The sequence below is a fragment of the Python bivittatus genome, unplaced genomic scaffold (assembly GCF_059951505.1).
Source record: "Python bivittatus isolate LINGU-HERP-01145 unplaced genomic scaffold, Pbiv_v1 ctg000020_np1212, whole genome shotgun sequence".
Classification (NCBI taxonomy): Eukaryota; Metazoa; Chordata; class Lepidosauria; order Squamata; family Pythonidae; genus Python; species Python bivittatus.
In genome coordinates, this window is record NW_028277030.1 from 14,726,094 (window position 1) to 14,739,433 (window position 13,340).

The window sequence follows — 13,340 nt, forward strand, 5'->3', positions numbered from 1 at the left end:
CCGTTAGTTAAATTACATTTATTCAACAGGCGTATCAGCTATTAAGGACAAAATTAACAGGGCTCGCTAGTGAAACAAAATGCAAGCTAAGCTCAAGTTTCCAAAATACTTCCAGCTCAATAGTTATCAAAAAATTAGAATTCACCCACAGACGTATGAATCCAATGTGTAGTCATAGTGCTCCCATAATTATTATTAGTATTAGTATCAGTGTTATTTGTGATTGTACCAACCTTAGCCAACATACACAGAAGGATTTACGGGGAGGGACAGAGTCTTGTCTCTGTGTAATATGCCTCTCCAACTCTCTTCCCACCTGTGATGGACTTGGGGGGGGGGGGGTGGAATAAAGAACTGAATAGTGGCACTTAAGTTTTCAAACTCTATTTAAACACCTGACATTTCTGTTTACTCTGTTTCAAGTCAGATATATATAGTAATTCATATTCTCAAGGGCCAAAGTTTTCAGAACCTGCTTAAATCTGGTGTCAATTCCTCTGTGCGCTGTGAATATCATAGTGTTACTGGTTTGCCCATCTATGTTCTAAGAGAACATCTCAACCTGGTACTCTACAAACGTGATGAAAACATAACTTCCAAAATTCTCAGTGTGGTCAAAACTAACTTACCTGGAAGGCATAAGAATGGGAAGGCCATTTCTAAACTATTTTTCCTGCAATAATGGTCCTACTGGCTTCCTTTCAGTCATAACAACCACTCTAGCACCCATTGTCATCCACAGGGGAACAAGTAGGGGCAAGTGATGAAATGTGCATTGCAACACGTAAACTGCACTCCTTAAATGACACAAATACAAAAGGAGGAAGCCTGCATTGGAATGTCATGATGCACGTTTAGCATTTTGGCATAATCATGTAACCATGGATGTCTGTGTTGCTATCCTGTCTGGTCCTGGTCTTCATCCTGCCCTTCTGCTGTTGCTCTGCCATCACATCCTGCTACATTGCCCATGTTGCTGGGATTCCTGAGAAAACCACCAGTTCGCTCATTCCTCCCCTTGAGTATCGTTTCTCATAGAAGGGGCCTCTCACTGTTACTGAGTTTAAAAACAGATTGGTTCTAGCATATTCCATAAGGACTGGTTTTACATACCAAGATTTTCATTGAGGCCTGCTTAATTGTGGCTTAGCATACTCCGTGAACCCAGCCATTGTGGTAAGTCATGCTTTATGACGTAGCCCATATATGAATCCAGCCAAAATCCAGGCACTGCATCCTCTGAATATGCAGCACTTTGGAGGCATTTGGAATACCTCTGAAGTACAATTTGAACTAAAGTGTTAGGGAATGTTGCCTGTTTCCACAAAAAGGGGCAGGGATGGATAATCACCATGGCAACTCTGTACGTTATCTTAAATCTAGACTGCAAGTTCTGCCAGATGCAAATGTATCATATGATCACATTTTAAAATATTTTTAACACTTTTATGTCTCACATTTCCTCTAGGACAGAGATGCCATGGACTATATGCAGCCCTCCAGATCATTCAGTGCAGCCAACACATCGCTCACTTAGCATGAGGGCAGTGGCCAAAAGTAGGGTGGTAGCTTGCCCGTACTCCCTGAGGCTGACAAGAAGCAGAACAGGGATCTTCAACTCACAGCTCCAGGCAGGCCATGCCACAGGAAGGTTGCATCTCCCACTGCTGCAGCTCCTCCTTGTTACAGTTTTAGAGTGAGAAATGCAGCCATCTCCTCAGACAGGGCCAGTCAAGGAGTTCTCACACTGCTAGCCCCACATCCAGGTGCTGGAGCCTGACAACTCACTACCAAGGCATGGATGCGCTTCTCACTCCACAGCTGTGAAAAGGAAGAGCTGCAGGGGTAGAAGATATAACGGTGACAGGAGGAGCCGGCCCCAGCCCTGGCCCTAGCTATGATCATCTTGATCCCTCGTACTCTTAAGGCAACTCAGGTGGAGGAAAAGCCACAAACAGAGAAGCAGTAGAAGAGTCCATCAGCTGTCTACAGTGCAGTGGCCTAGAAGTAGCTGTGGTAGGAGTGGTGTAGAAGGCATCTCCATTGCTTTCCATCCCATGTACCACCTGATTACCTCCAGCACCAATTAGAAACCCCAACAGTCACTGCACGTCTGTTGCCACAGCCATTTATGTTCATTACTGCCCATATACAGGCATTGTATTACACCACTCCCTTCCCATGTTGCTGGACACCATGGCCACCAAAAGAGCAAATAGGAGGAGGAAGGAGTATTGGTTTGTTTGCCGCCTTGAGTTGTATATCAAAAAAAAGGCAGGATGAAAATCTAAAAAAAAAAAAAGTAGTTCTATTGACACTGCATCCTCTCTAGGCCTCAACTGACATTAGCATTACTATTCAGAAAGTTGCAGAAACCATTTTGATACACTGAGAAACTAAATAAATAGAGAGGTGCTGTTGCCTAATTCTATGTAGTGCTCTTTTGAGGTGTATTGTAAGAGGTCAAGTCAAAAACAATCTTTGGACATCATTTAGACAATTGCCTATGCATCAATGACATCCAAGTTAGAGTTAGCTCTTAGCAGTTTTGATGGCTTCAGGGTTCAAAAAACCTTGTGGAAGAAATAAAGCATTTTCCAAGACAAATGGGAGAATGTGTATTTATACAGGTAAAATTCAGCCCTTATTTAGCAAATTGTTGTTGTTCCCAAGAAGTATAATGTTTATGGGTCCTGAAAAAATATAATGATTACTGGGGGTGGGGGGAATGAGAGGAAAAAGTTCTGCAACTTGGCAGCATTTGCCAAGCATTTTTTTTCTTCAAATCTAGTGAAGATTCAGTAGCAGCAATTTTTATGATAAATGAAATTATAGCTAAAGTATTACAACCTTTTATAGAAGTCCTAGTTGTAAAAGAAAAGGCAAGAAAACCCAGTAAACGTTTGGACGGTATAAGCTTGCCTGTTAATTCAATCACTTCTAGAATAAAAGATTTAACACATAATAATAATTTTTTAAAAAACCACTACCACAACAAAACCCCACAATTGATTCAAATAAGAACAGACTTTGAAGAATTTTCAGTTGTGGTTGTCAAAAGTACAAATGTTTTCTGTACTACACAGTGGTGGTGTTCATTAAATTGGAAAGTACTAGACTTTATGCCACTGGAAGATACCATAATGATTCATAAAGACTGAAAAAGAGCACTGCAAAAGACAAGCCAACAATTTGTATCTTTGGCTACAATGATCTGAAAACATCACTGCGGTTGGACGGGTGTAGAAAAAGTTCTACCCTCTGATACATTAAGAATCAACTTCACTAGCATAAACTGCATTTTGCATCAAGAAGCCCTAGGTAGTACAAATGAAAGGTGTATGGAGGTAGTTGTTTAAGCAATTAACTTTATATGTGCACAAGGGCTGAATCATAGGCAGTTTATTACTTTTTCTAGCAAGTACCTGAACTTTCTTTCATATCTCATTGAAATCAAATGGCTGAGTCAGGGAAATGTCCTGAAATGTTATTTTGCTCTTAGAGAGGAGATTGATTTCTTCATGAAAATGAAAAACAAAGTGGTTCCTCAGCTTGCTGATTCTACTTTTCTCTGCATTCTTGCTTTTCTATAGATGTAACTAAGTAGTGGATTATTTTAATGTCAATGGATTGCTCACCTTCAATTACAGACTGATTTCCTTGTACTTTCTTTGGAGAACCAGTGTGGTAGTGAAGGGGTTGGACAAGGAGCAGGGAGACCCAGGTTCAAGGCCACTCTCAGCCATGGAAACTCACTAGGTGACTTTGGGCCAGTCACTCTTACTTAACTCAACCCTCTTCACAGAGCTGTTATAGGGAAAAAATGGAAGATGGAATGTGATGTATGCTGCCTTGAGCTTCTGGAAGAAAGGCAGGATATGAATCTAAGAAATAAATATGTAGAATCATCTGGGTGCACTGAAATGGAAAGTAAATTGAAAGTAAAAGTAAAACTGGGGGCTCTGGTTAGAGCCCATCTCCTGGTTGTGTGGATGATAGGTTAGATTATGCCTGACTGCTAGGTGTTTCTATTTTTATTTGTTTTTATATTGTGTATTTTGTATTTTTTTTGTTTTATTGTAAGCCATCTAGAGTCATGTAAATGTGAGATGAGCAGCCATATAAATTGAATGAATGAATGGATGAATAAATAATCTTTGAAAAAAAATTATATGTATCAGAGAAAGAGTTTGATACACTGAATCAGTCCTTGGGCTAATTAACTTGTCCTCATGTGACACACTTGATTATTGGAGTTTTCAGACCTCTGCTCTAATTTTAACATCAAGAGCCCAATTTGTTGGGGGGTCACATGTGATGCAGGGTGGAAGCCAAGAGCAGATGTAGCCACTGCCTTTCTATTCTGTTTTCTCTCATGAGGTGACTCATCTCATTCACTCCAGCCAGCTCCAGAAAAAAGGGATCTCTTTCCACACGTCTGAACTGATCCTTTGAAAAGAAGCTCTGAAAATAGATCAAAGGCCTCATGAACTCAGCACAAGATGTGCGGGTTCCAATCTCCACTCTTATCTAGGTGATGTACACATACTTTATTCTCACATCAATCCCATGAGGATGACTGGATCTGAGTAGTCTTGATTGGCCCACTGGGAGCTTTATCAGCAAGTGGGGACTTGAACCTGTATCTCCTCTGTCTAGTTCAACATAACAACCACCCTATAGTGGCTCATACACAAAAATATATACAGATACGAAAATATATACAGAAATGTATTTATAACATTTGTAAGATGCTTCAACCTCAGGGGACCATTTCATTTTCAAATATTCATCCACGTGTTCAATGAATGTCAACATAGATACTTGGGAGCAAATGTAGTAAATGGATTCTAGCCCCACCTGACACTTTCCCATTTAAATTTTTATTTTATTACTACATCCTCTGTTTCTTATTTCAGCAGTTTAAATTTAGCTGTGAACTTTGAGCAGAGATTGGCTTGTGCCACCTTTCAATATAGCCCCTTATATGACTACGCCAGTTTCAAAAACTTCTTTATAAACCCAACTTACATTTACTGATCATGTTTTCCATGAACAATGAAAGAAAATGTTATTTATTTGGGTTGTGTTTTTTATGACTTATTTTCTAATTCACTAGAATCTGCAGTAATAAAGAGACAAACAAATAGACAGCTATTCTAGGTTCCTATCTTTTCTTGGCCCCATTTAAGCAGTAACTCTATGACAAAAATACATTCTATTCAATTTAAGTATAGCTACTTTTGCTATTAAACTACTGAACAGAACCAAGGATATATCTTTTAATATTTAGAAAGTTATTAAAAGCCTGCCTACTAAAGCAAGCATTTGGGAATTACAAATCTGACAATTAGGTACCCAGAAGGTATACGACACTACTATTTATTATGATGTTATGAAATTAATTAGAATGTTTATAACTTATAAATCGTATTATTATTTTGTTATGTACTGTATGTTTCGTGGTACTTGTAAGCTGCTTAGATTCACTCAAATGAAGTGGCACAAAAGTACCTGGAATGAATGAATGAATGAATGAATGAATGAATGAATGAATGAAGTGTTTTTATTTGGTTGGAATCACAGCATAGGTAACGCAATCTTTCTCTCTCCCACTCACACACACAGTCCTTCCACAATTGAGATTATCTCCAGTAACAGAAAGGCACAATATTCCTAGCTGTGTTTTTTTATCTCCATAGCTGAATTGGTGTTTAAATTGGAGAAAGGACAGAAGCAGCAAATTAGGAGCACACAATTTGTGATCCCTAAAGCCTTTGAAGTGATACCTAAAGCTCCTCCAAAATTTACTACCAATTTATAGTATTTAATATGATGGAAGAGAAAAACAGACCCACACGCAGAGCATAATTGTATTATCTGTATTTAGTTTATTTTTAGTTAAACTAAAAATAGTTTTAGTTAAATTTCATTTTTGTCTTGAATCTGCCTATTTGTTTGTCTTAGCCCCACATCATACCACTCAAAGTTTAAATGTGACCCCCAGCCTGAAAAAGGCAGCAGCATAATCCATGTCTACAGCTCTCACCTGGTCCTTATATTACATAGCCCATAGAAATAGAGGTTGGGAAATTATCTTATGTATCTGCATGTCTAGCTTGGCTTTAGGATTAGATTACATCTAATTACATGAGATCTTGCAACAATTCACCTTCTAGTTCCCAGGGACATTTTTAACCAAAGCTAAATTTAGAGGTCCGAGTTTGTTCCTTAACCATACTAAGACAGGCAACACTCCCAAAACTTAACATCAACAGAGCTTCTGTATTGCCTGAAGTTATGCCAAGAAAATAGATTGAATGAGGTGAGGTAATTTAGACATGGTGTTTTCAAAGAACAAGTAGCCTATGACATGTTGTTGTAAATTGTGACTAAGCAGCTGTCTGAAGAATTTTTGGGAAAAAAAATGCCATAGAAGGCTTGATCAAAATTTATTTAAGTCTGTAAGTCTTGCAGCTTTAAACAACTTAATTACATAGATGCCACGCATATAGAATAACTTGGTAAATCTGTATACTTTGAAGTTTATGAATCGTTATAATTAAAGGCAAACTACTTTAATAAATAATACCTGCACAGAATCTTTTAATCCAGAAGGCTCCTGCTTTGACAATCTAGCATGTGGCTTCTTTTTATTACTTGGCAAGAAAAATATTTCAAAGCCCTAATTCTCAAAAGAACCCTGGATATCTGGCTTCTGATCACTATCCTTCCAATTCTTAAATTAATAAACATGCTCCTATTAATTGGTGAACCAGTAGTGAACTTTTTTTAAAAAATTATGTTTTATTTAGAATTCAAGATCACCAGGTGGAACAATGTGCAAAATAATTTTCCAGGGTGTCTCTGAGCAAATTCTGAACTGAGTTAATTGTAACCGTTTAGTACCAGGATTGAGTTCATTTTTTTTCTTCCAAAAAAATAGCAGCTCCTGGTTTCCATAAATTCTCTTAATTTCAGCTGCCTAATTTGGGGGACAGGAGGGAGATTTTGTGTTGTTAGTATGAAATCAATTCCAGATGAGTAACGTCTATATACCATCAGAAATCTACCTCCTGCCTACATGGAAACTAGCATGCATTTCTTCTGGACTAGGGCAAAGGCTAATTGTTTTTAACATTTTCTTCAAGAAAATTTCTCTCCCACAAACTGACATGGTAGATAACAGATACGCTCTCTTACAGATCACCAATGACTTTGTTCTGTATCCACAACTTGCAACATTTCTGATAAACGTCTCAAACAATCTTATGTTTGGGTACTTTTAAGAAAAAATCTTCAGGTTTCAACTTATTGTAACGCAACTGTTTACAGTTCAATTTGCTGTACTTACAGTTATTCCCTATCCCTAACCCTTTAAAAGGTCGTATCAGGGCTAAAGACCCCAAAGGAAGTTCTTTTTATCTGAAGCTTCTTAACTCTTATTTGTACCCAACTGTTTTGTGTTATCAGTCAACCACAGTAGAAGGAACAGCATACTTTATGTCTTTTTCTACTAGAACGAATGAGCATATTTATGCTGCTATTAAAAACAGAACATTCTAGTGACTTCTGATAGAGCTGAAAATGAAATACAGGTCGACACCTGTTGACCCAGCATTTCAATTAGAAACGTAACAATTATTTCTATCTCTTCTCCCTGGCAATCACTATTTATAAATCCATATTCAAAAGATATGATAAACAGAGAAAACCAACTTTGTGGCCAAGCTTTACACAGCAAGCAACTGAGTGTATCCTGAAGAGTCAGTGAAAGAGCTCGTTTCACATAAGTAAACAGCCTGATAACCAGATCTGTCCATTATCAACTTAAGAATCAGACAGAAATTGGGGCACCTCCTACCCACAAGAGGGGTGTCTATTCAGGCAGCAGGAAATGCTCAAAAATGAAGCATTAATTTCACTTATAAAACTGTTTCATATTTAATAAACAACAGCCACTGAGATTCTTTTGTAATAGCTTCTGTGCCTTTCTACAATAAAACTATTTATCTGAGCTTTTGTGTCCCTGGAAATCTGTTCTTGCCATTTCATGCCTAACCAGTGAAAAAAGGTCTGACAGAGCTACCAATGTTGAAATCTAACAAATTAAGCTGCAGTCCATTATAACAAGCTGGTTTCCTAGGAGTAAGACTGTACAAAGTTCATCTTTGCTGTATATAGGAACATTCAGCCAAACTCCCACCAAAGTGATAAAACATAAACCGGAGTTTGTCCATTTTCATGAGAACAAGACTGCAGGTTCCTACACCTATTGAACAAGGATCATGTGTTCTATCTAAGGTGAGAAAGTGATTCACATGGTAAATAAATACTAGATCTCTGAAATCAAATATGCTGCTGTTGCTCTTAAGTCTACCAGAAAGTAAGACGGAAAAGTGAACCCCTCTTAGAAAACGAACTTTTTATTCTCATCTGTGCTTTAATTGCACTTACCAGATAGTGGCAAAGAGGCAAAAAGGAAATATCATTTAATTTTTGAGCCTTTTTTGTATAACTTCAATTACTGGTCTCTCTTTTCTCTTTTCCTTATCGCACCATCCATCCATTTTTTTTTCTAGTGCCTGTTTCAGACTGTAAGCTTGTCTGTTGGGGCCAGTAATGTCTTTCTGCCTATCCAAAGGGATAAAATTCCACATGCACTAACAACAGGGCATCTATCTATTAACTGATAATTATGCTATACAAAAACAATGTAAACTCAGCAGATTCATCTTATAAAGAAGGTTCTGTGAGACAGCATCTGATGATTGAATAGTATAAAAATCTTTCAAGCCAAAGAACAAGCAATATTGGTATGATATCTGCCGCTTTGGGGGAGACATTTATTTTTCCAATTCCAAATTTCATTTACCCCTTTTTGTGTTTTCCCTCTCCAGTGCACATGCACACAAGCACACATACTGTGCATGTTTTTCTTCAGCGTAATACCAAGCTGCTGGTCTAAATCCACATAAATGCACCGAGTCGCTTGTTGCTATGGGTAACTTGCCAGGAACCAATGCTCTAGCTTTTCCAATGTTACATTGCAGAAAAATTGGCAAGCTCCATCTTCCTGCTCCTTTCCTAACTTTAAGTCAGGCAGCACCTACACTTCCCATTTTACCCACTCTCTGCCCACTCGTCAGAATTAAGGATCACATTCACACAAAGCCTCGCCACTCTCACCCACACATCTTGTTGAGAAAAAGGGATCTATTCTGACCCAGAGGCTGGCTCTTACAGCCTGAATTCCCAGGTCAAACCATCTGCCGTTTAGAAACACAGGATGCGGCCTTATACACGGGAGCCACCTTAAACGGGGTTGTCTGTCCTGCTCGCAGGAAATCTAGCTGGACAACCCGAGCACACTTAAGGAGAAATGTTCAGTATTCTGCATGCCGAGCATGTGCTCTACGGCTGGGCTGCAACCACTGTGCAATCTGGCTGCCCCACAGCGGCTGAAACTTGGCCAGCTCCGCGCTCTCTCTTCTGGGTCGCGAGCACACATCCCGCGCGCGGACGCCCTCTCCCCTTCCCCGGGCAGCGCGCGCTCTCAGGAACGCATCTTCTGGCACATGTTGCAATGTCAGTCCATTGATTAGCTCTGCCCGTCGCATCGCGATGTCTTGTTTCCCCCGCACCCCTACATCGAGGAAGGTGAAGGTGAAGCGGGGGGAGAAGGGGCGGCAGAGCTCCGTAAACTTACGTCGTCCCACTTGACGAAGGTGGCGCCCTTCTTGAGGCTGGCCGAGACGCGGACCGGCTGGAGCTGGAGAGCGTGGACTCCTGGCTGTGCCCCAGCCATTGGCGGCAGCACATCGAGACTTCCCGCCGGCGCAGGGAAGGAAAAGGCAGGCGATAGCAGCGGCAGCGGCGGCGGCGGCCGGGAAAAGCGAGAGCCCGTCGGTGGAGCTGCCTGGGTTGCTCCCGCCGACCGGGAGAAAGAGGAGCAGCGGCAGCTGCTGCTGGTGCCCAGCGCTTCTCGCAAGGCAGGGCGAGCCGCACGCGTGCTTACAGCAAAGAGCCAACCATTCGGCGGTACATCCTATATAGAGAAGGGGAACGCACGCCTGCACGCCTGCCTGCCTGCACGCGCACCCCCCGCACGCACACACACACACACTCGTAGACACGCCGCCGAGGCGCTCCTCGCTGCTCCTGCAAATGGAAACGCCGCTGCCGCCCTCTTCCTCCTTCCCCGGTTCTCTCTCCCCCAACTTTTCTCCGCGCTCAGGCTCAGGCGAGCGAGTCAAGCGGGCAGCACCACCTGCTGGCCGAGGGCGCCGCCTCTGCAGAGCATGCGCCTCCCCGAAGCCCGTCGCCGCCACGGACGAGCCTTTCCCGAGCGGAGGAGCGAGCGCTGAGCCGCCCTGGGGGGGGGGTAAGCTGGAGCCCCGAGGCCCACCTTCTGGGAGCCCCTATGGAAACCCTGGCTTTTAAGAGCGGAGAGCCCCTGAACAGACGAAAACCAGCGGCTCGTAAGGCAAACGCTTTCTCCCCGTTCAAGGAGCTCTGTCTGGGGTGACCGAGCGGGAGGCGTTCAGAAAACCGTGTTCTGACTTCGCCGCACAGTTCCTGTTGCCTTACCAATCTCGTCTTCAAGAGCCTTACGATGCCAACTTTGATTTTTAAATTGGGCGCATTTTCCGATCGTTTCAATTCACGAGTTGCTTTCTTTCTCCCCCCCCCCCGTCCTTTTGCATTGTATTTTTTCCTATAATCCATGATAAATAGAGGATGAGACATACTTATAGCTGAGGAAACTATCGTAGTAGTAGGGAATGCATATAAACCAGGGTCAGCTGCCATCACTACTCCTTTTACTATGGCATGCCCATCTGCCTGGGAGCCAGTGTACCATCCATGCCGAAGAAAAAAACTCAGAGGAACTTGCCCTTCTTTCAATGCAAAGTCTGTTCAACTGTTGCAGTAAGTCATGGTTCATGGAATCGACCACGGTCAATTGGGTTGCATCCACATTTTGACTGGAAGCCAAACAAACTACATTAGCTTTGTTCCTGGTATGCTTGTCCTTGAAAGCTCAATTCGACATAGATCCTGCACTCCCCAATGCACGCGCGCACACACACCCTTTCCCTAACTTGGCAAAGTATCTCTGAGCCTTATCTGTGATCCCAGGATTCAACTACTGCCTATAGACTGTATATCCACTTCTAACTTTTTGGGGAGGACCTAACCCAAAAGGCATAAATTAAGAGCATTTTTAGAGGAAAAAAACCCCCCTTCTTGATGAAATACTGGTTTATTTCAGCATGCCCTTCAACTACATTTGTAGTTTTTCTTATGTAATGTTCAATTTTGCCCTAATGTGATACATTCCAAGAACTGTTTGTCCACATGTTTATATCATAAGAAATTATGGGTGCCACAAGGATACTGCAACTACATAGTATCCTTGTGGCATGTTATTGTAGTCCTCTACAATAACATGCCATAGTTACTGGTAGAACAAAAATTCTTCACAAGTTTTTTCTGTGTTTGCTCTACACATCCTATTCTGGTATTCCCCTCTGCAGCTTTCAGTAGGGGAAAGTGGTTCCTTTTCCTTCTAGTTTGCCAATTTCTCAAGGCAGTATGAAGGCATTTGTTTGTACTGCCACTGAGTTATCAATGTCAAGATGTCCAAGCTCTTCTCTTTCATTACATCCATAGTTCTACCTAGTATTTCACAAACCACATGCTTCTTGTCAAGTGTAATCAATTGTGGCCATTATCATTCATAACTAAACGTAATGTTTCAGAAATTGTGTGCTCCTTAATCATAATGACTATGATCATCATTATAAGGGATTGAAAAAACAAATGTGTCTTATTCTCATCATGCTCTTTAGCAAAAGTAATTCTTTCAAGGCTGAATTTTCCCAACCTCTTTTGATGCCTTGTGTCAATAATTTAAGGAGAGCTCAGTGTAAATTAACATGTTAAAGAATTATTAACTCCTTTCCCCTTTTTTCACCTATGCAGTTTCTGTGCTATCTTAAAGAGTCAAAATATACATCAGCACAGTTTAATACAGATAGTACTAAAGTTTCACCCAGTCTTCAAATCGGACAGTTCAGCCATGTTTAATCAAATTTTAAAACCATGCCTTCTTTTCTAAATTGTTTCATTAATTATTTCAAGATCATCATAGCAAAGATTGTTGTCAATGTTCCACAATGCTTTCAATATGTATAGAAAAATGTACATTTTATGTATCTGGTTATATCTTTCACATATCTGTAATATATTATCAATGCATCACAAATGGACTGCAAACTCATTGTCTCGAAAAATACTAGTTGTGCAACAAAATGCATAAACATTTGGTTGAATGTTATTACTGGTGATTTAGAGTACTGTAATTTTTTAAGTATTGAAAATGCAACACAATGCAACAGTAGTTTTTATGCTTTTAAATTTCATTTCTGGTTCATCTCATAAATTATCCTACCCTCCCATACTTAAAAAGTTCTTGGAAAATGATACAACACACATTTAATTTGCAGTCCTCCTTTTATGTTGTTTATGAAAACAGTGACAAAACACAATGTAGGAAAACCTAATAGCAGGGAAAAGTCAATATCAGCCTTTCAGAATTGCCAGATAGCATGACCACTATAGAAACGAGGTTATGGTCCAACACATGGAGGGCAATAGTATGGTATCTACAACATTATGGTAATTGACAGCAAGATGATTATGTTCAGTAATGATAAAGGCATTATATGTCATGTAATTTTATAGTCTCCATAGGCTAATTGTTCTGTTTGCTTGCAAATTAGCTACAGATGTCTCCTAGGCTAGATTTGAGCCACCAGTGCACCTAACAACATAGAAGGGGTATTAATGGCTCATCACCAGCCATAGATTACTTCACATGCTACTTCATGAACACCTGAATGAAATCGGCCTTCTTTATTCCTGAATGAAATCCCTGTCAAATTATAAAAGCACACAAAGGCAGGAATAGCAGGGAACTGTGCATCTTTGTGATCTACGCACAAGGGCATTATGCCACCATTACATCATACAAAATAGTCCTAGTGTTAATAATATATTGCTTTTTAACCCAACTTTTTTTTTTTTTTGACAAGATAGTCAATGGACTACAAACAGCAGCTGTCGTCTTTGGAAATAATGGCATAGCCTTATTGTGATCACATGTTCAGCTAAGAAAACTATTGTCCATGATCAGTACCAATAATTACAGTTCACCAAAGAAACATTTTCAGTTTTGTATATAAAACTCAATTGTGAGCACACGGTGGCAAACTCGACAAATGCAATGAAATGATGAAGGAAAAACCATGTCATTGCTTCATGACAATGAATCA

The 13,340-nt window shown here is 40.4% G+C and overlaps 1 protein-coding gene across 8 annotated transcripts in view; it reads right to left on the reverse strand.

Annotated features, from left to right (window-relative positions):
- Window positions 1-10,223, reverse strand: part of PLCB1 (phospholipase C beta 1) — a 454,738-nt gene extending 444,515 nt beyond the window's left edge. For 5 of the 8 annotated variants that reach the window (XR_015795036.1, XM_088134740.1, XM_088134722.1 and 2 more), the window contains exon 1: window positions 9,710-10,223. Coding sequence is in view for 7 of the 8 variants with exons in the window: in XM_088134740.1 (XP_087990866.1) it covers window positions 9,710-9,808 (99 nt within the window). In the remaining variant the exon portion in view is untranslated. The remainder of the gene's footprint in view (window positions 1-9,709) is intronic. The other 3 variants (XM_088134715.1, XM_088134712.1, XM_088134707.1) reach the window with 1 other exon arrangement.
- Between the last annotated feature and the right edge of the window lie 3,117 nt (window positions 10,224-13,340).